We start from the raw sequence: 21,226 nt of genomic DNA, 5'->3' as shown, positions 1-21,226 counted from the left end.
TGAACAATGCTGTGACCCTGGACCGCACGCTACAAACATTTTATACATGTGAATGTCGTAATGCTTCATCATTTATCCTGAAATGGTTTTAATCAAAAACACATGTTGCAACTCCCAGGAACTGGGAGGAGCCGCCCTGAAACTCTGACTTCCAATCAGCTCCCTGGACAACCTGAAGTCCCTCACACACACCTGCAGCCAATCACACAGAGGCTTGTTGGAACACAGACCAACAATAGAAAAAGTGAATAAATGCACCTTCATTCATTCTTCAGATGACTGAGATGTGAACACTGTGACCTGCACAAGTTCAGAGCTTCTCCAGCAGAGCCCCAATATAACTCAGTGGGATGAACTCTTAGAAGTCTACACTTTGTTTTCAAAGCTTTTCAGAGCGGTGTGCCGTTTAGCTCAGTTGGTAGAGCAGGCGGCTCATGTACAGAGGCTGCGGGTTCGAGTCCCGGCATGGCTCCTCCTGTCTGTCAGACCAAAGGTTGAATTTTCCACATCTGCTCCTCTTCACAGAGTCAAATAGAACAAATCCAACATCCTGATGTCTCCGACTGCCAGCCAGATACTGAGCCCACCGTACTACAGGGTCCACTTCACATTTGGACCTCTTCTCTGGACGCTGCTGACTTTCAGCTTTTTAATCGGACTATTATAATAATTGAAGCCAAAGAAGACTCGAACCCGCAACCTCCGGACTACTAACCAGGCTTCTATCACACTGAGCTAACAGATCTGACTGACGCTCTTTGTTTCTGTCACATTTCACTGTTTCCACCCACGACCTGAAAACCTGCAGCCCTGGTTTCACCTGCTGAGCTCACAGGAGGACGAGAGCAAAGAGTGCAGTGTGTGTGTGCAGCCACCAGAGGGCGCTCTGCCCCTGCAGATATGTGTTGGGTCTGTTGGTGCTCTGCAGAGAGACAGCATGGAGCAGGAGGAGCTGCCCAAACCAACGAAGAAGAAGCTGGAGGAGGAGGAGGAGGAGGAGGAGGACACACTGGAATGTGTTTTGGTTTTTTTTCAATGAAAGTTTTTATTTAACATTTACAAAAAGTACATTCAGACAGAACAGGCGCTGAGTGACAGACATATAAAAAGGATTTTTAAAAATCTTAATATAGAAATAATAGTTGTAATTGAAATAAAATAAATTATTGTACACAAGGCATTTCTTATTTGGGGTAAGTGAAAATGACTTTAGGTATAATATTGTGCGCTCACTTTTCTTATTTTGCAACAGTTTCAAGGAATCAACATAAAAAATAAACTCATTTGTGAAGACATTAAAGTTTGGGAGGGACTTGGAAAATTTACTCGTGTGGATGTGGAATTTACCGAATTGATTTGTCATTATATTCGAATTTTGTAATAATATCTTTGGGTCTGTTTAGTTTTATTGTAGATAAACTTCTCCATGTCCCTCCAAAATATAGATGACAATGAGCAAATACAAAACAAATGCAAAATTATCTCTGACTCACACTGGAATGTGTTCAGATGTGTGTGTGTGTGTTAAACTGCATCAAGGAGAAAAATATCGGTGTGTTTTTCTGGGATCTTGTGAGAAAGTGAAGTATTGAACATCAGTATTGAGATGAATTAAAGGAAGATGTCAATCAAAGTGGAGAATCTGTAGAAATGGCGGCTTGGTTTGTAATGAAAGGAGCGAGAGGAGGCTCAGACCCGGTGTCAACATCTGTCACCTCCTGCTGAACACCAACATCACTCGGACACACAGGAAAACATTCTTCATGTAGAACAGCTGCTGAATTATCAACAAGGGCCAAATAATGCAGAAGGAGTCAGAGACAGAGTTTCACACAGTTTATAAAGTGGCTCCAACTCAACAACTCACTGAACCCGCGTTGCCAGCTGGGAAATGTAGGATTATCGTACCACAGACATCAAATGATCGTATTTGGAGGGAAATGATCGGACAGCCGTCATAACCAAAATAACAAGTGTATTGATGCGCTACAGTCACTCTAGTGTTGAACAGCGTCTAACAGGCAGAGAGACAAAGAGAAACAGTATTCATGATAACTGACAAGAAAATAAAGATCTGGCTTCACATGTTACATTTTATTTTCAGAGCAACAACATGTCTCTGTCCTCAAAAATGACAACAACTCATAAAATCAACAAAAACAGCACTTATGCAAACTTCAAAGTGCCTGCTAGCAGCTTATAACTTCAAATAAAGTGCATATATAACCTGCTGTATAATAACCTGGAAAAGAGGGAAGCACAGCAGACAACAGGCCAAGGGCTACATGTGTTTGTTCCGAGTGAACCAAAAGTCCAACATCTAATGTGGACAAACACTAAGTGGTGTGTAGCCCTGATCGCCTCGGTCTCCATCAGCTGTCCGGGCTGCGTCACGTCACGTCTCCGCCTTTGGCAGTTTTCTGAATCAAATGAAGAAGAGCGGAGAGCAGACTACTGTTTAGATTAATGACATATTACATTACATGACAGATGACTAGAACCCTGTTCATCATGTGCATGAAACAGTTCAGGCCATCAGCTGGCTCATTAAATAATGAATGCTGCTTACCTTCAGGTTCAGTCTCCAGCTGTGAGTCCCTGTCTGAGTCTGCTGCACCCTGCTGGGTGGGGGCAGTCCTCTTACTGTTTACATCTCATGTTGTCATGGACCGCAGCATTGTGGTTGTTGGCTTCAAACCGGCACCTCCACCTGCCATCTTCACACTCTCTGATGTGTGCATGAGCCCATTAAGGGCGCCTGTGATAAGTCGGTTTGGTGGTTTTGTTTTCATTAGATTTACCTTGGAAAACACACGTTCACAGGATTCTTTCTCTTTGTGTTTTTGGGATTTGCTGTGTTTTTTAATACAGTTCATTGGGCCACCAGCTCTGTCTTCAGCACCGGCAGACAGCTTTGCTTTCCGAGCCTGCAACAGGTCTCAACCAGCCGGCGAACTGGCTCTCCCGCTCTTTTCTACAGTTTGTAGGCGATGCTGCTCACTTCGACTCTGCCCCGCCGTCTTCTCAGCCTCTCCTCCTCCTCCTCCTTCTCCAGGTTCTCTCACTTTCTTTTCCGCGCTTCTTCCAGACCGGCTCTGCTTCTTCTTCTCTTCTTTGTTTTTCTTCTTTCCCTCGCTCATGGGGGGCGGGCACAGCGGACTATTCAGCCAATCATGACCGTCGTTCTGAGGCAAACGCATACACGTCACTCGTAGCTCACATTTAGAAAAGCACGATTGGCTGGAAACTTGTCACATGGAAACAGATGCCTTCAGGGTTCACAAAAAAACTCCGACAGACAACCACACATTCACGGAATGGTCAAATTATCGGATATTTGGCCATTTTGGGGGATTATTGATCGTACATCGTACAGAGGGCAAAATTATCGTACAACTAAGATAATTATCGATCACCTGGCGACACTGTGCTAAACTGACACATTTGTTAAGGGAGTCTGGTGTCAGAGAAGTCGCCTATATTGTTCCTGTTTAGTGTCTTTGTAACATGTGACATGTTCAGATCAATAACATGTTTCTTCTTTCATAAATGGAGTGTAAATGGTGAAATCAGTGTAAACAGTGTGTTCAAACAGCTGATCAGTGTTGGCAGGTAAGACTTTAGCACTTTAGACACAGAAGCAGACAGGCTGGTACAGACATGCTGCCACAAACTGACACTTTTTACAAGGAGACAAACAACTTCAGCTTCTGGTTTAATGCTGAATTTACAACAAGGACACAATGAGTCAGAATCTGTCAGAGACAGAGTTTCATAATGTTCATAAAGATTGTTTTAACTCAACAACTCACTAAATCTAGTGTTTTTTAAAGGGAGTCTGGTGACAGAGAAGTCGCCTATATTGTTCCTGTTTAGTGTCTTTGTAACACGTCACATGTTCAGATCAGTAACACGCTGAATGAAATCTTCAGCTGATCTTCTGTGTTTGTCAGTCGAGCTGCTTCCTGTGAATTCCTGTTGACAAGTTTACATTCACTCAGTTACTTTCTAAAGTAATCGATTACTTGTTGGTCTTCAGATGTCGTGTTTTGTCTGAGTGTTCAAACGTTCACATTCATTTTACAACAGAAACACTGAGGACTTTAATTTCTCACTGTGCAGTAAGTCCTGATGTCACAGTGATGTCACAGTGATGTCACAGTGTGGCGTCTGTAGAATAATGACATCATCCTCTTACAGACTGGTTCAGTATAAACCTCACTGTCTCTGCAACACGTCGTCAAACTGTTGTAAATGATTGTTAACGACCACAGGAAGCATCGAAAATGTGTCGGGACAATCTGACGAGGTTCTGGAGGTCCACATGTCAAATCAACACACTACATGTCACTTCATGTGTTCTGGTTCCTTTAATATAGCATGAAAACAACATGAATTATTTACAGTTTCCACACTGACAGACAACATGATGAGGACACAAGTAGACTTTTATATTCAGCTACTTCAGCAGAGGAGAAACATTTCAGTGACGCTGTGCGACATCTTTCAGTCTGATTATAAACTCGTCAGCTGATCGTTTCACAAACAAAGTCACATTTAAACAAAAAGGAACAATTTGTACAAGTTTTGGACTCTTTGCTCTGAACATCAACGTTCAGAAGCATCAAACATGAGCTCAAATCTCTTCAGCGCTTGTTTAAAAACTTCATCAGGACAGTTTAGTTTGTGATCTCTGAAAGTGTTTCAGTATTTCATCCGGCTCTCAGACTTCCAAACATCTTCAGCCAACCGGCTCAGACAGAGAAAGACTTTTCTCACAGCTGTTTAGTTTGACGGACCAGATTCAAATCCAACAAACGTCCTGAAAATACAGCCGGACTTCAACAGCCACAAAACACTGAGAGAAACACAATGATTGTCATTCAAATGTGTTTTCTTCTCATATAATAATCAGACAGAAATGAAGAGATGTTGTGCAGTTTATGACTCTGTCACTACGGACATAATTACATGTGTTAACCAACACCATCAAACTTTTAGTTTCATCATTAGAAACACATGAAACAAGTCAGAGTGTTTCAGGTGGAGTGTCGAGTACATTTGATCAGATTTTACTGTCCATTTACAACTTTGTTCACAATGATTCTTTACAATTAAAGCTGCAGACGAGTCGATGTTTTCTGTTTCTTACATTTCACTGATAGTTGTGGATTTTATTGGAACAAGAGCCAGAATTCAAAACAACACATGACAGAAAGTACAAGTCAACGCAATTTCCACAATTTAATGGAAGAAGTTTCAAATGTAAATGAAGAATCTTTTCAATCAGTTTGAATCATTTTGTACAAAGTTGATGATGAATTTATTACAAGAAGCTGAAAGATTGATGTGACTGTGATCCTGTACAGACTCAACTGTTCAGCACTGACAATGTTTCTGTGACAGGAGGAGACTCTGCACACTAAACACCACACAGACTCACTGAGGAACCAGGACTGGACCTGAAGAGTCCAAATCCAGGATAAAGAGGTTGAGTGAATGTGGTGTTGAAGGTGTGGAGGTGGATCAGTGAGTCAGAGGAGACTCTGTAGAAGGACAGAGTGCCAGCAGGACAGTCCACATACACTGCTACTCTACCAGAGGAGGAGGAGGAGGAGGAGGAGGAGGAGGACGAGGACGAGGAGGAGGAGGAGGGGGAGGAGAGGAATGTTTCTTCATTATTGTGCCAGACAGAGTAACCACTGTCAGAGCACCACAGATTCCAAGACTGATCATTCAGTCCAAACAAACAGTCTTCACTGTTCTCTCTCCTTCTGATTCTTCTGTAACTCAGTGAAATATCAACATCTCCTCTCCACTCGACCTCCCAGTAACAGCGAACAGTCAGACCAGTTCTACACAGCAGCTGAGGACACTCAAACCTCTCTGGATGATCAGGATATGACTGATCCTCCTCCACACGTGTCATCTTCCTGTTGTTGTCAGACAGTTTGATCTTTCTGCTGACTGTGTTTGTGTCGACTGTGAGCTCACAGGAATCTGATGGAGAGAAAAAGACACAACACAGCTGCAGTTATTAATGTGTCATCAGTGTGATGATGACATCACAGATGTGAATGAGTGATGTCACAGTGTTTTGATGAATGACAGTAAAAAGACACTCACACTTCCTCAGACCTGGTGTCAACCATCGGACTCCAGCAGGCTCCACCCTGAAAGGAGGAGGGGGGTCAGAGCAGCACATCCTCTTTCAGCATGGAACTAATATCCTTTATACCATCAGGTGTTTCACAAAGTGGTACACTTCACCTCATCCTTGCTTGTAAAGGACTGTGCCTATCAATGATGCCCCTTTCATACCCAATCATGTAATGATACAGAAATTTGCATATGCATTCTTGTCTCTAACTACTGCCTACCACAAGTGTTGTCTGTAGCAGGTGGCAGGACTCTTCATACCTGAGAGTGTCCAGTCTCCAGCCTGGATCCTCCAGTCGAGCACAAAGCTGCTTCACTCCTGAGTCTCCTGGATGATTGTAGCTCAGGTCCAGCTCTCTCAGATGGGAGGGGTTGGAGTCCAGAGCTGAGGCCAGAGAAGTACAGCCTTCCTCTGTGATCAGACAGCCTGACAGCCTGCAGACACACAAAACAACACACATGGCAGATTATCTGAGGATAATGAGTCTGTGAAAAGCAACAAGTCACAGTAATACAATGACTGTATTAGTCTCTTCTTTGGTTTGCAGCCTGTAGTTGATAACCGCCCCCCCAACCCCTGAAATTCCCTACTGTATGTTGTACAGTGATGTGCAGATACAGATTTAGAACACATGTAGAAAAAAGTTGTCTGTTGCATTTACAAATTTAACAAAATAAAAGCAATAGAAAAGAAAAAAGAAAAAACGTTCAATGGAAAAGTTCAGTTATAGTTCCTTTGACAAAACATATCAGCAGACACGGTCCTATACAGGTTAGCTGTTTATCAACATAAATCAAACAATCAATCGTGTTAATTCCTATCTAAATGATCATTAGTTGAATGGATTAATGAATCCTGACCTGAGTGTTTCCAGCGTACAATATGGACTCTCTAGTCCAATTAACAGCAGCTTCACTCCTGAATCCTGCAGGTTGTTGTTACTCAGGTCCAGCTCTCTCAGACTAGAGGACTGGGAGCTGAGAACTGAGGACAGAGCTTCACAGCTTCTCTCTGACAGGTTACAGCCACTCAGTCTGGATAAAGAATAATGAGCAGAATAAGAAAATGATATTTATATATATGATTTGGGTCAATAACAGCACATTTACTGCATTCTGAAGAAACTTCTCCACACTTACAGAACTTTGTTGGAGGCTTTGACCACTGGCAGCAGCCTCAGAAGAGCCTCCTCTGAAGCAGAGTATTTCTTCAGGTCAAACACAGCCAGATCTTTTTCTGATGACAGTAAGATGAAGCCCAGAGCTGACCACTGAGCAGGAGACAGTTTATCTCTGGAGAAACCTCCTGAACTCAGGTACTGTTGGATCTCCTCCACTTGAGAACGATCGTTCAGTTCATTCAGACAGTGGAACAGATTGATGCTTCTCTCTGCAGACAGAATGTTTTTGTACTTCTTCTTGATGTACTTGACTGTTTCCTGATTTGTCTGTAAGATACTTCCTGTCTGTGTCTGCAGCCCTCGCAGGAGAGTCTGATTGGTCTGCAGTGAAAGACCCAGGAGGAAGCGGAGAAACAAGTCCAGGTGTCCATTTGGACTCTGTAAGGCCTGGTCCACAGCACTCTGGTAGAGATGTTTCTCTACAGATTGATGGTCTGCTGTTTTTTCCTCTACCAGCAGATTGACACCAGAGTTGATGAAGGTCAGATGGACATGAAGAGCAGCCAGAAACTCCTGAACACTCAGATGGATGAAGCAGAACACCTTGTCCTGGTACAGTCCTCTCTCCTCTTTAAAGATCTGTGTGAACACTCCTGAGTACACTGAGGCTGCTGTGATATCGATGCCACACTCTGTCAGGTCTGATTCATAGAAGATCAGGTTTCCTTTCTGCAGCTGATCAAAAGCCAGTTTTCCCAGAGACTCGATCATCTTCCTGCTCTCTGGAGTCCAGTGGGGATCTGTCTCAGCTCCTCCATCATACTTGACCTTCTTCACTTTGGCCTGAACCACCAGGAAGTGGATGTACATCTCAGTCAGGGTCTTGGGCAGCTCTCCTCCCTCTCTGGTCTTCAACACATCCTCCAGAACTGTAGCAGTGATCCAGCAGAAGACTGGGATGTGGCACATGATGTGGAGGCTTCGTGATGTCTTGATGTGGGAGATGATTCTGCTGGCCTGCTCCTCGTCTCTGAATCTCTTCCTGAAGTACTCCTCCTTCTGTGGGTCAGTGAACCCTCTGACCTCTGTCACCATGTCAACACACCCAGGAGGGATCTGATTGGCTGCTGCAGGTCGTGTGGTTATCCAGAGGCGAGCAGAGGGAAGCAGTTTCCCCCTGATGAGGTTTGTCAGCAGCACATCCACTGAGGTGGACTCTCTAACATCAGTCAGGATCTCAGTGTTGTGGAAGTCCAGAGGAAGTCGACACTCATCCAGACCGTCAAAGATGAACACAACCTGGAACTCTTCAAAGCTGCAGATTTCTTTGGTTTCAGTGAAGAAGTGATGAACAAGTTCCACCAAGCTGAACTTTTTCTCTCTCAGCACATTCAGCTCTCTGAAAGTGAATGGAAATGTGAACTGTATGTCCTGGTTGGCTTTGTCTTCAGCCCAGTCCAGAGTGAACTTCTGTGTTAAGACTGTTTTCCCGATGCCAGCCACTCCCTTTGTCATCACTGTTCTGATTGGTTCGTCTCTTCCAGGTGAGGCTTTAAAGATGTCTTTTTGTCTGACTGTTGTTTCTGGTCTGTGTGGTTTCCTGGATGCTGTTTCAATCTGTCTGACCTCATGTTCATCATTGACCTCTGCAGTCCCTCCCTCTGTGATGTAGAGCTCTGTGTAGATCTGATTCAGAGGGGTTGGGTTTCCTGCTTTAGCGATCCCCTCAAACACACACTGGAACTTCTTCTGAAGGTTGGATTTGAGTTTATGCTGACAAACTCCAGCAGGACTCCCTGAATAAACACGAGACAAATAATTTCAGTACGTGATTTATAATGTAAAAGGCAGTTTTTGACACAATAATTGCATGAATATAATTTTCCTCAATCTCTTGAGACATTAGTGATGAAGAGGGGTCTCAAATGTAATTGATCCATCATGTTAAATGTTTACAGAAATCCTCTTACTGCTCTGCAGACAGTCAGCCAGCTCCTCCTGCTTCATTCTCCTCAGGAAGTCAAGTGTGATCTTCAGAAATGCCTCTCTGCTGCTCCTCCTCTGATCTTTATCCTCCTCATCCTCCCTCTGACTCTCTGAGCATTCTGGGTAATCTGAACTCAGAACCTTCTGGATCTTCTTCAGCTCGTTCTTCACAAAAGTGACAATGTTCTCCTCCAGCAGCTGAAACAGAATGACACAGTTAGATGAAAATCTGAAATGATCTTTTTTAACTGATCATCTCCATGATGTTTCCTCATTATATTATATCATTATAATTATTATCATATATGTCCTCTCTTTCAGTTCAGCTAAATAAAGGCCCTGGCCAACATCTGAGGTGGTGTTATATTATGATCAGAACTGTTTTTGTTCTTCTCAAATATGGTAAGTAAGTGTGTTGTACATTAAAAATGACCTTAAAAACTGAGTCCAGGTGTGTCTGATGCTGCTGGGCAGACTGACCACTGGGCACCTCCCACCTCTCCTGGTCCACTCTGTGGAAGAGTCATAAAGTATTAGCTCACATTATGTCTTTCCACATGGAAAAAAACACATACCAAAGGTTTTTTTTGGCTTTTTTCAGATACATTGCAAAAATAGGCTGCAGAGTGGGGATGCATGGAGCAAGGAAGTTTTCAAAAGTCAGAAGGTCATTCATTCAGCATATTTTTGACTCTTGACAGGTTTGAGAAAAGGATGAAGATGCAAAGTATGTGTTTGGTGGGACAAGGCATTGTCCCAGTTCTGTTCCATATCTTTTATGACATCTGTCCTCCTTAACATCAGAGGTCCATGCTTGTCTGTGCACTCCACTGCAGGCACAAAGAGCCCTTTTTAATTAAACTGTAAACATGTTTATGAAAGTATTCAGTTTCTTCGTAATTTCCTATCTCAAGTCAGCTACAAAAGAGTTTAAGTTTCTCGGGGTCTTGTTCTCGACTGGCATGATACAGTTGAAGAGGGAGCTACGCTGGTAGAAATGAGTCAATGTCAATGTGTGGGAAACACTGGAGTTTTTAAGTTTGTTGACAAATTCTTGCATGAAATAGCCTCCAACAAGAACAGACAGATCAGTTTCTACAAAGTTCTACTGTGCTGACGGAATTGAACAAGGGTTTCCTTCTGTTAACAAGACAATCTTGGAATAGCTAACATCATATGACATTGGACCACAGGTTGCTGAAAATGGAGCTCTATACACATGTGAAAATTAAATTAATGTCAGTGACGCCAAACCTTTAAGTGTTACTACACGTTCAGTTAGTCTCCTTGCACAAAATAAAAAAATATCAGACAGACATAATAATACATCTTATGAATAATGAAAGTCTGATAACTTACTTTTTTCCTCGGCTTTGTTTAAAATCAATCAAAAAATCATGTGACCTGTCACTCTTGAAGGACACACAGCTGGGTTCAGGTTCAGGTGAGTCTGGTCTCTGATGGAGTCTGCAAGGAACAAAAAATATAGTCATGACATTGACAATATTAGAAATAATGATGTTTTTATTTAATATTTAATTACAATAATTTTAACTATCTTTATTAGCCCTCATTTCTCAGAACAAGATCAGCATATCAGTTTCAGGAGAAAGTTATTTTTTAAGACTATAATCAAAGCCCCCATGGTAATGCTGCAGACACTCAACCAGACTCAGGAAGGCCAAATTTACTGTTTCAGTAATCAGCAGTTTTAGAACAAGTTTCCCACTGTGCTGACAGAACTGCAAAGGGTTTCCCTCTGATCAAAGAGACTTCTGACTCTACAAACTTGGATTAGCTAAAACTGAATCTTGGACCACAGAAGGGATGTCTGCTGAAAATGGTGCTCTGTGCAACGATGTAGTACATTTCTCAGTGATGACAAACTTTTAAGTCTTACTCTAATTATGAATAATTAACACTAATAACTTACCTTTTTTCATGACTTTGTTTAAAGTCAATTAGAAAATCCGCTGACCGGTCACTCCTGAAGGACACACCGCTGGGCTCAGGTCCAGGTCCTGGTCCAGGTCCAGGTCCAGTGGTTTTAGAGGGAGCGCCTCCCTCCTTTCTGTCCTCACACTGATTCCTGCTGCTCATCTCACACACACTTTCATCTGGAGAGGAAACACAAATCATTCATCTGCACATCAACTGAACATTAATTGACTTTTATTCATTTCAACCAATTTCCAAGTATAAATGGACCTTTGAAAAAGAGAAAAAGGACAAAATGTTTTACATACTTAGTCACCAAATAAAATGATAACGTTAGAGACTAAGATGAGCAGCAGAATTACACAGCGGAGCTCCTGATTGGTCAAACAGATTCTGCACCAACTGATATCTTTTGCTCACAAGTTGATTGATTTGAGCTGTAAATGTCAGTAAACAGCATTTCACATGTTGTGATGTTGTAAAGGAAAGATTACACAGCTGGTAAGTGTTCTCCACACTTTTGACATCTTGAAGACCAAACGACTTTTCCTTCCAGTCACTTCTCTGCAGGATAAACCAGCATAGACCAGCACCAAAACTCAACATTATGCTGGTCTTGCTGGTCACCGTGTTGTGTTTTGGTGCTGGTCTATGCTGGTTTATCCTGCAGGGCTGGCAGGACAGGAGGGAAACTGAAAGGTAAAAAGTAATTCAAGGCTTATGTAGCGCATATCATTAAAAAAACAAAGTGTTTCATCTCCTCCTCTGACTCTTACTGCCTCCTCATCAGTCCTGGACTGTAAATACAACCACAGATTATTCACCGACACCAACAGCTGCTCTGCAGCCGCGTTTAGTGCGTCAGACAGCGGGAGAGCGGCGGCTCGTCTCGGCCTCCTCCACAGGCTGATTCAGGCAGGAGAAGCTGCCTTCAGTCAGCAGTAAGTGGAGCTACACAGTGACAACCACTCTGTGTTCAAACACTGACCAACTAACTCCACTTCTACTCTCATCTCATCGACTACAATCCACAAGTATCGGCACAAAATGGCGGATATTATTAACAGCAGCTGTTTCTCCTCCGTCGTCTCGAGTTTAAACTTAAACGAGTTCGTCGAGAAATAAACAACCGAGCTTCACTTTTTGTTCTGTTTCCGGTGTAACAATGAAAAGTAGAGCTTGTGTTAGCGAGTCCAACATGTCAGATTCATTACATTACCTTCAGCTGGAGGTTCAGACGGAGAAAACTATCTGCGACACACCTGTAAGAGAAAGTGAAACTAAACTGTGAGGAGGAAACATCCAGAGAGGCGAGTTCAGACTGGGAGTCTGTATTCCTGTTAGACTGAGGGCGCTGCAGCACGACCCACAACCAGCTAACACATGCCGAATTTACAAGAAGGCCCAAATAATGAAGAATCAGTCACAAACAGCGTTTCAGGAGCTTATAAAGTGTCTCCTGACTCGAAAACTCACTAAATGGAGAGATTTCATAAGGGAGTCTGGGGGTTGTCTCTCCCTCTTCGCCTCCTTGATTAGATTGCCAGAGCTGGGAAGTAATGGAACACATGTAACAGGATTACATAATCACTGTCACACAACATCACTCTGAAACTACATTTTGAACAGGAAACAGGTGTTACAGTGAAACACACCTGTCGACTGTCAGTCAGCGAAGTTGTGGAAAAGTCCCTGTTTAAAGGAGCAATCCGTAGTTTTGTCAACAAACATTTTAACCTGATGAGAGAGATTTTAACAAACTGTCTTTGTCTTCATGACTGAGGAAACTGAAGAAACAAGCTAAAGGACAACACCATGTATACTGTTCGACTGTGTTTATATGTGGCGGACCCTGCCACCTTTCTGGCTTCTAACAGTGTTCTGGGACCTTATTGTCCTCTGAGAACAGCTGGTTTATTCACTGATGGAATAAAGGAGTGTATATTTACTTCCTTAATATTGTAAATCTTAACATTTTGAATTAAAGTTTGAATTAATTCTACAAAACTACGGAGTGCATCTTTAATGTGAGTATGTATAATTAAATCCTTAAATAAATGAACAATTGATGATGCGGTTTGATGCTGTGCTGTAACTTAACGATATATTTATATGTATCTATAAACACTTCACACACACCTGAATTTACGAGAGAACTTTTCCTTCTTTTCACATTTGCATAAACGATTGTTGGGCTTCAACACTCGAACATGGAACAAATCTCACACGAGTTCCACAGTGCAGCTTTGCACCGCTGAATTTTGTGACACTGGTAATCCAGTTTACGTCCGTCTGGATTGATGTCCTGTAGAGAAACTCAGAAAACTAAACACAACAGAGTCGCAGCCAGCAGGGGGCAGCATCACACTGTGCAGCTTAGGTTTACACTGTTAGTGACATCACCACTCAGGATTGCTGGGTATTGAAGTTCAAGTCAAAAAGGAAACTATGTTTTGGTAACCTTTCAAAAAAGCTTATAAAAGCTCACTTTAATCTCAATCTAAAAATACTCCCTCACAACACTTTTAAAAAATGAATATAAATGAAGATAAATTTAAAAAACAAAACTGAAGACATAAAATGGAAACAGACAAATCATTTGAGTCAGCATGTCTCAATTTATTTTCTGTCAAGATGTAAAACATCAAAACTGGTTTGAGGTCATTTGAAAACTAAGAAATAACAATTACCAATAGATGTGATATGAGAATAATTGATATTAAGGGTAAAACATACATATAGACTTTAACAGCCAACAAAATGATACAGTGTTTGTTTAATCTTTCACAAAAAAGATTACAAATATTTTATTGGTGACTATTTTTTGCATAATAACTTGTCAATATTGGAACACAGTTCAGTAACATGTTTATTCTGTCATTTTGTCACAACTTTTTGTGCATTTCATGTGTCTTATATTTAACTGGTAACTGCTCAGTCACATGCAACTTCCACCAGCTAAGTGCAATAACCCCTAGCAAATGGAAAACCCTCATGAACAGCTCTCTGGGCTTCGGACCTCCCTGGTCTATGTTGTCTTAATACGTTCCTACACCAAAATTACGAACAAACTACAGATTGAGGCAGCGGCAGACACTCCCATGTTCTGCAAAGTGAAATGACGGTTTTAATCAAAGAAGTCTGGTGGATTTGAAGAGAGCACAGATAGATATAACAGTTCCTTTCCTACAGAGAACAAAGAGACACTGAACAACCAGATCTGAACCAGAACTCAAACCCAAATCCAGGATAAAGAGGTTGAGTGAATGTGGTGTTGATGGTGTGGAGGTGGATCAGTGAGTCAGAGGAGACTCTGTAGAAGGACAGAGTGCCAGCAGGACAGTCCACATACACTGCTACTCTACCAGAGGAGGAGGAGGAGGAGGAGGAGGAGGAGGAGGAGGAGGAGGAGGAGGAGATGGAGGAGGAGGAGGAGGAGGAGGAGGAGGAGGAGATGGAGGAGGAGGAGGAGGAGGAGGAGGAGGAGGAGATGGATGTTCCGCTGTTGTTGTGCCACACAGCATAACAATCACCATCATAGCATTCCAGACTCCAAGACTGATAATTCCCTCCAAACTCACATTCTTCTCTGTTTGCTGTCCTTTTAATTCCTCTGTAACTCACTGATACATGAACCTCTCCACTGCACTCGACCTCCCAGTAACAGCGACCAGTCAGACCAGTGCTACACAGCAGCTGAGGATAGGGATCAAACCTCTCTGGATGATCAGGATATGACTGATCCTCCTCCACACGTGTCATCTTCCTGTTGTTGTCTGATAGTTTGATGTTTCTGCTGACTGTGTTTGTGTCGATTTCAAGTTCACAGGAATCTGATGGAGAGAAAAAGACACAACACAGCTGCAGTTATTAATGTGTCATCAGTGTGATGATGACATCACAGATGTGAATGAGTGATGTCACAGTGTTTTGATGAATGACAGTAAAAAGACACTCACACTTCCTCAGACCTGGTGTCAACCATCGGACTCCAGCAGGCTCCACCCTGAAAGGAGGAGGGGGGTCAGAGCAGCACATCCTCTTTCAGCATGCAAACATGGAAATTAAAAAACTCTGATATTGAGTTTTAGGGACACCAGAAATTGCCTATTAATCATAGTTGTTATCCACTGTCCTTGCAATGATAAAACAAAATTCAGTCATCTAATGTGATTTATTAAAAATGCCTAGTTCAAGCAATTGTCTTGTCACTTTAAACATGCATGAAAGTGCTCTATCCAGAACAAAAGAGGACAAGCTACTGTCAGTAACCACAGTGGATGGTAAGAAATTCCTATTGAGATCAGTATGAGCATAGCTGCTGGGCATGATAACATCCCATTTGCCAATCAGCTAGGTCATTGTTCCTGTATCTCAATAGTCTGCTATGTCCATACTTAATGAGAACCAGGAGATACAAAGAGGATGTCATATCTACTGCCCTACACTCAGTCTTCATGCATCTTGAAAATAACAACAGCTACATCAGAATTTCTGTTTCTCAGCTCAGCATTTCATACAAGTTAACCCATGATACTGGCTGGCAAACTTGACGCTTGCCTTCAGTATCACACTCCGCAACTGAATATTACAATTAAGAACATTAAGGTATGTAAGACAGAATACATTTGAGCAGATCTGTATCACCCAGACACCCAGATCTCACCATTTCTGTAGAATGACCCCTTTTCAGTTTTTCTGAATCATGGATAACTTAATGAGATCTGAATATTGCAGACCAGATTCATTCTTTTGAATGGGTTGGCATTCCCCTGTGCTACAGTTATGTCAAAACGGTAAGTCATCTACTTTTATTTGCCTCTATACAGAAGTTCAAAAAACTGTGTGTGATTGTGTTATGAGCTGCCAAAACAGTGGACCAGACTGCAGACCTTGCTCATCTTCTCAGGGTTGTATAAGGCAACACGTCAGTAGGACTCTTCATACCTGAGAGTGTCCAGCCTCAAGAGTGGATCCTGCTCTCGAGCCGACAGCATCTGTACTCCTCGGTCTCCTGGATGATTGTAGCTCAGGTCCAGCTCTCTCAGATGGGAGGGGTTGGAGTCCAGAGCTGAGGCCAGAGAAGTACAGCCTTCCTCTGTGATCAGACAGCCTGACAGCCTGCAGACACACAAAGCAGACCAAATAGAGACGTTTAGGGAAGTATCTCACTCAAGTCACTGAAGCAAAGGAGTGACGTTTTCTGACCTGAGAGTTTCCAGAGTACATTTTGATCTCTCAAGTGCAAGTGACAGCAGCTTCACCCCTGAGTCATGCAGGTTGTTGTTACTCAAGTCCAGCTTTCTGAGACTAGAAGACTCAGAGCTGAGAACTGAAGACAGAGCTTCACAGCTTCTCTCTGAGAGGTCACAGCTAGTCAGTCTGGAGAGGAAAATATAACACAAGTCACATAGTATTATTACTACGTTTGGAAAGTACAGCCATGATGTAATTTGTCAATTGCATGACATCAATAGATGGCTGAACCTTTTACTTCATTGATGAGCTTCTTAAAATCAGCTGAGAATGATTTATGTTTTCAGTAAATGTACACATGACCCTGAAGTAATCTGCATATAATTGTATTACATTCCTGTGTATGAAATCCTTTCTCCCTTTCTCCTGGACTTATGTACTTCCAGTTTCAAATACTAATTTACCAGATAAACAATATAAGTCTCAACCAGGTTACAGTGTGTCAAATGTTGAAGGCAGGCAGTTGCACTAATGGCTCGTCAAATATGGTTTAAAGACACTTCGGTACATTATGATGGACATGGGATGAGGATGCATTTTTGTTAACTGCCTTTGTATGTACTCTCATATCATAGATATTGTAACTTTAGATCTGGTCATATTATCTTCTTTTGTAATAAATGATGGACTTCTGAACTTGTTGGATCATTGCCAACAAGTAAGTATCTCACTCCCTCACTTGGCTGTGGTCAAACTGTACTTGAACTATTGAAACAGTGTGCTCAGCTACACATGGAAAGTTTCTGTAAAGTTTCTTGTGAGGAGACTCAGCAGCTCTTAGTTGATTAAATACTTCACAGAAGTGTCTGCGTGCATGAGAAGGGAGCCACTTGTTTTGTTGTTTTTTCAGTGAACTAACCAGTTAAATCAACTGCTGTAGTGGCTTGTGAAATTCACAGACTTTCCATATAAACAGCTCTTTTTTTTCATGCATCCATTTTAGCACTGGGATGGATTTAGGCTTGGAAATACAGTCTGACTCGTAATAGAATGCAGCATTAGAGCTGCGTTTGCATTCTTAGCCAGTAAAGCATGTTCTTATAGCAGGACATGCTCTGTTATCTCTTGGCAAAGTAGAAGTTTGGAGAGTGTCTGGCAGTATTAAGGCCTCAGGATTGCATTTCTGCCTTTTTACAGATGACGTGGTAGACAATTACCTCAAATGCACACTGGGATGGTTTTTGTGACACTGTGAAAAAGTAAGTATAAGAATTTGCACCTTCAAGTCTGACTCAATGGTAAAATGTTGGAGATCGTTGGATTGCTCCCTTAGACTGAGACTGAGTTTCAACTCCAAATAAAGGTGTACAAGGTTATATTCATGTGTGAGGCTCAGCATAACATCAACAGCAAAATAAAGTTACCCCCCCCAAACAGTCAGGTGGATGCTTTACCTGAGTTTGAAGGATTCTGAGCCTGGGGAGAAAGATCTTGATTTGGGGTTTACCTCCAACCTTCATCACTGGCTATGGGCTTTGGGTAATAACAAAAATAATCAGGAATCTGCTAAGATAGTTTGCTCATCTGATGGCCTCCTGGACGCTTCCTTGTAGAGGTAGTACAGCTGTATCAAACTGAATGGGACCTTGGGAAAGATGCTGAATTATCTAAAAGAATAACATCTGAAATACCTGAGAATCCCATTGAAAAAGCGAGAAGAAATGGCTTAGGAGTAGGGGATACTGTGTTTGGTCTGCTGCAACTATGACTAAGACTGCATGGATGGATATCTGGACCTGAGATAGGTTGTTGAAACTGCAACTCATAAACTGATCCCACCTTAGACATTCCAGTTTACAGTGTGAACTCCTCAGTCCAGGACACAGCAGCTTCACTCCTGAATCCTTCAGGTTGTTGTTACTCAGGTCCAGCTCTCTCAGACTAGAGGACTGGGAGCTGAGAACTGAGGACAGAGCTTCACAGCTTCTCTCTGACAGGTTACAGCCACTCAATCTTGAGAGAGCATGTAAAAGAGAAAATAAGGAAGGAATTATTCTCCTGCAGGGAAGATATTTGTGTATTTCAAGGCACATGCACATATCTGTTTACTTACAAAGCTTTCTTGGATGCTTTGACCACTGGCAGCAGCATCAGAAGAGCCTCCTCTGAAGCAGAGTATTTCTTCAGGTCAAACACTTCCAGATCTTTTTCTGATGTCAGTAAGATGAAGACCAGAGCTGACCACTGAGCAGGAGACAGTTTCTCTCTGGAAAGTCTTCCAGAACTCAGGTACTGTTGGATCTCCTCTACAAGACTACAATCGTTCAGTTCATTCAGACAGTGAAACAGATTGATGCTTCTCTCTGAAGACAGATCCTCACTGATCTTCTTCTTCATGTACTTTATTGTTTTCTGATCTGTATGTGTGCTCCCTCCTATTTGCGTCAGCAGCCCTCGTAGGAGATTCTGATTGGCCTGCAATGAAAATCCCAGGAGGAAACGGAGGAACAAGTCCAAGTGTCCATTTGGACTCTGTAAGGCCTGGTCCACAGCACTCTGGTAGAGACGTTTCTCTGCAGATCGACGGTCTGCTGTTTTTTCCTCTACCAGCAGATTGACACCAGAGTTGATGAAGGTCAGATGGACATGAAGAGCAGCCAGAAACTCCTGAACACTCAGATGGATGAAGCAGAACACCTTGTCCTGGTATAGTCCACTCTCCTCTTTAAAGATCTGTGTGAACACTCCTGAGTACACTGAGGCTGCTGTGATATCGATGCCACACTCTGTCAGGTCTGATTCATAGAAGATCAGGTTTCCTTTCTGCAGCTGATCAAAAGCCAGTTTCCCCAGAGACTCAATCATCTTCCTGCTCTCTGGAGTCCAGTGTGGATCTGTCTCAGCTCCTCCATCATACTTGATGCTCTTCACTTTGGCCTGAACCACCAGGAAGTGGATGTACATCTCAGTCAGGGTCTTGGGCAGCTCTCCTCTCCGTCTGGTCTTCAACACATCCTCCAGAACTGTAGCAGTGATCCAGCAGAAGACTGGGATGTGGCACATGATGTGGAGGCTTCGTGATGTCTTGATGTGGGAGATGATTCTGCTGGCCTGCTCCTCGTCTCTGAATCTCTTCCTGAAGTACTCCTCCTTCTGTGGGTCAGTGAACCCTCTGATCTCTGTCACCATGTCAACACACCCAGGAGGGATCTGATTGGCTGCTGCAGGTCGTGTGGTTATCCAGAGGCGAGCAGAGGGAAGCAGTTTCCCCCTGATGAGGTTTGTCAGCAACACATCCACTGAGGTGGACTCTCTAACATCAGTCAGGATCTCAGTGTTGTGGAAGTCCAGAGGAAGTCGACACTCATCCAGTCCGTCAAAGATGAACACAACCTGGAACTCTTCAAAGCTGCAGATTTCTTTGGTTTCAGTGAAGAAGTGATGAACAAGTTCCACCAAGCTGAACTTTTTCTCTCTCAGTACATTCAGCTCTCTGAAAGTGAATGGAAATGTGAACTGTATGTCCTGGTTGGCTTTGTCTTCAGCCCAGTCCAGAGTGAACTTCTGTGTTAAGACTGTTTTCCCGATGCCAGCCACTCCCTTTGTCATCACTGTTCTGATTGGTTCGTCTCTTCCAGGTGAGGCTTTAAAGATGTCTTCTTGTCTGACTGTTGTTTCTGGTCTGTGTGGTTTCCTGGATGCTGTTTCAATCTGTCTGACCTCATGTTCATCATTGACCTCTGCAGTCCCTCCCTCTGTGATGTAGAGCTCTGTGTAGATCTGATTCAGAGGGGTTGGGTTTCCTGCTTTAGCGATCCCCTCAAACACACACTGGAACTTCTTCTGAAGGTTGGATTTGAGGTGAAGTTGGCACATGGCAGGAGATTCTGAAGGTAAAAGTTACACCATTGAGCATTCTCTCAAAGAAATATAAAAGAAAAAGAAAACAACAAAAGGCATGGAGTAGATAAATGTCCATAATGAAGATAAACATGAGTAATATACACAAGAAGGGAAAAGTATTTCTATTTTAACTTAATTTCTTCAAGGAGTTGCCTGTTTAGCCAACAGAAACTTTGCAAACCTGACTGACAGCCTGACTGACTACGGGATAGTGAGTCCCTTTGTAATGGTGAGTTATCACTAAAGACAAGGTCAGTGCAAAGCCACACAATTTTGTGTGTTTACGTGAGCTGAAATATTCAACTTTCAGCAAAAAATGTGTTTGTCTCAGGGTTTTGCATGGGGAGGGCCAGGTAAGTGAAGTTGGGCAGCTGTTGCTCAGCTGCTCAAGGCTGGACCACTCTGGAAAACTTTTAGGATTAAAAAGTGGACTTATCTTTACTCCTGTTCATCAACTTGACTGCAGCAGTGATCCACAGAGGTGCCACAACTTGTCAGGTGTTTGTTTTGTAATGCTGACTGCTGACTCAAGGGTTAGGCTTGGGTTTTTTATTTTTTTAAATAAAACATTTAGATAAGATAAAAGTATTAAATGATTAAAATGCTTTGCCAAATGTTGTGTAGGGAGGGGCAGAGCCGCAGCTCAGAGCAAGCCTCTGAATAGTTGAGTGTGGCCAGACCTTCTGGAGGAAGAAGCAGAATCTCATGTGAACCTGTCACATGAGATTCTGCTCTGATCAGGAGCTGTTTACCGAGAAGAGTTCAAGGATTACTTTTTAACTTTTGTGATCAAAGCATGATTTATGCTTCTGTGTGAAATTGATGCCACACCTACAGTGTAGCAACTGCATAAGCCTGATGTGTACCTCCCCAGAAAAGTATTAGTAGATTATTAATATATTTGATCTACTCTGACTTGCCCT

The 21,226-nt window shown here is 42.6% G+C and overlaps 2 protein-coding genes and 2 long non-coding RNA genes across 6 annotated transcripts in view; 1 reads left to right on the top strand and 3 right to left on the bottom strand.

The window, feature by feature from the left end:
- Positions 1-1,823: 1,823 nt before the first annotated feature.
- Positions 1,824-3,098, bottom strand: LOC119015317. Its single transcript, XR_005073288.1, has 2 exons — positions 2,570-3,098; positions 1,824-2,420 (listed from the first exon to the last, which is right to left on the bottom strand). It is a non-coding gene; the product is annotated as an uncharacterized LOC119015317 (long non-coding RNA).
- Positions 3,099-4,355: 1,257 nt separating this feature from the next.
- Positions 4,356-12,551, bottom strand: LOC119015292 (NLR family CARD domain-containing protein 3-like). Its single transcript, XM_037091147.1, has 11 exons — positions 12,424-12,551; positions 11,200-11,383; positions 10,626-10,733; positions 9,700-9,778; positions 9,251-9,464; positions 7,300-9,076; positions 7,021-7,194; positions 6,421-6,594; positions 6,127-6,173; positions 5,640-6,000; positions 4,356-5,594 (listed from the first exon to the last, which is right to left on the bottom strand). The coding sequence occupies exons 2-11, from the start codon at positions 11,364-11,366 to the stop codon at positions 5,423-5,425; spliced, it is 3,273 nt and encodes a 1,090-aa protein (XP_036947042.1). The 5' UTR covers positions 11,367-11,383; positions 12,424-12,551; the 3' UTR covers positions 4,356-5,422.
- Positions 8,908-20,840, top strand: LOC119015326. Its single transcript, XR_005073297.1, has 2 exons — positions 8,908-9,035; positions 20,250-20,840. It is a non-coding gene; the product is annotated as an uncharacterized LOC119015326 (long non-coding RNA).
- The window catches only part of LOC119015202 (NACHT, LRR and PYD domains-containing protein 3-like), a 35,194-nt gene continuing 27,765 nt past the window's right edge, over positions 13,798-21,226 (bottom strand). For 2 of the 3 annotated variants that reach the window (XM_037090993.1, XM_037090994.1), the window contains 6 exons: positions 18,514-20,287; positions 18,240-18,413; positions 16,413-16,586; positions 16,152-16,325; positions 15,164-15,210; positions 13,798-15,037 (listed from right to left, as the gene is read on the bottom strand). In XM_037090993.1, the coding sequence (XP_036946888.1) occupies positions 14,391-15,037; positions 15,164-15,210; positions 16,152-16,325; positions 16,413-16,586; positions 18,240-18,413; positions 18,514-20,287 (2,990 nt within the window). In that variant the 3' untranslated portion in view covers positions 13,798-14,390. The remainder of the gene's footprint in view (positions 15,038-15,163; positions 15,211-16,151; positions 16,326-16,412; positions 16,587-18,239; positions 18,414-18,513; positions 20,288-21,226) is intronic. The other variant, XM_037090992.1, reaches the window with a different exon arrangement.

The sequence above is a fragment of the Acanthopagrus latus genome, chromosome 24 (assembly GCF_904848185.1).
Source record: "Acanthopagrus latus isolate v.2019 chromosome 24, fAcaLat1.1, whole genome shotgun sequence".
Taxonomy (NCBI): Eukaryota; Metazoa; Chordata; class Actinopteri; order Spariformes; family Sparidae; genus Acanthopagrus; species Acanthopagrus latus.
This window is presented reverse-complemented; position numbering and strand designations above follow the sequence as displayed.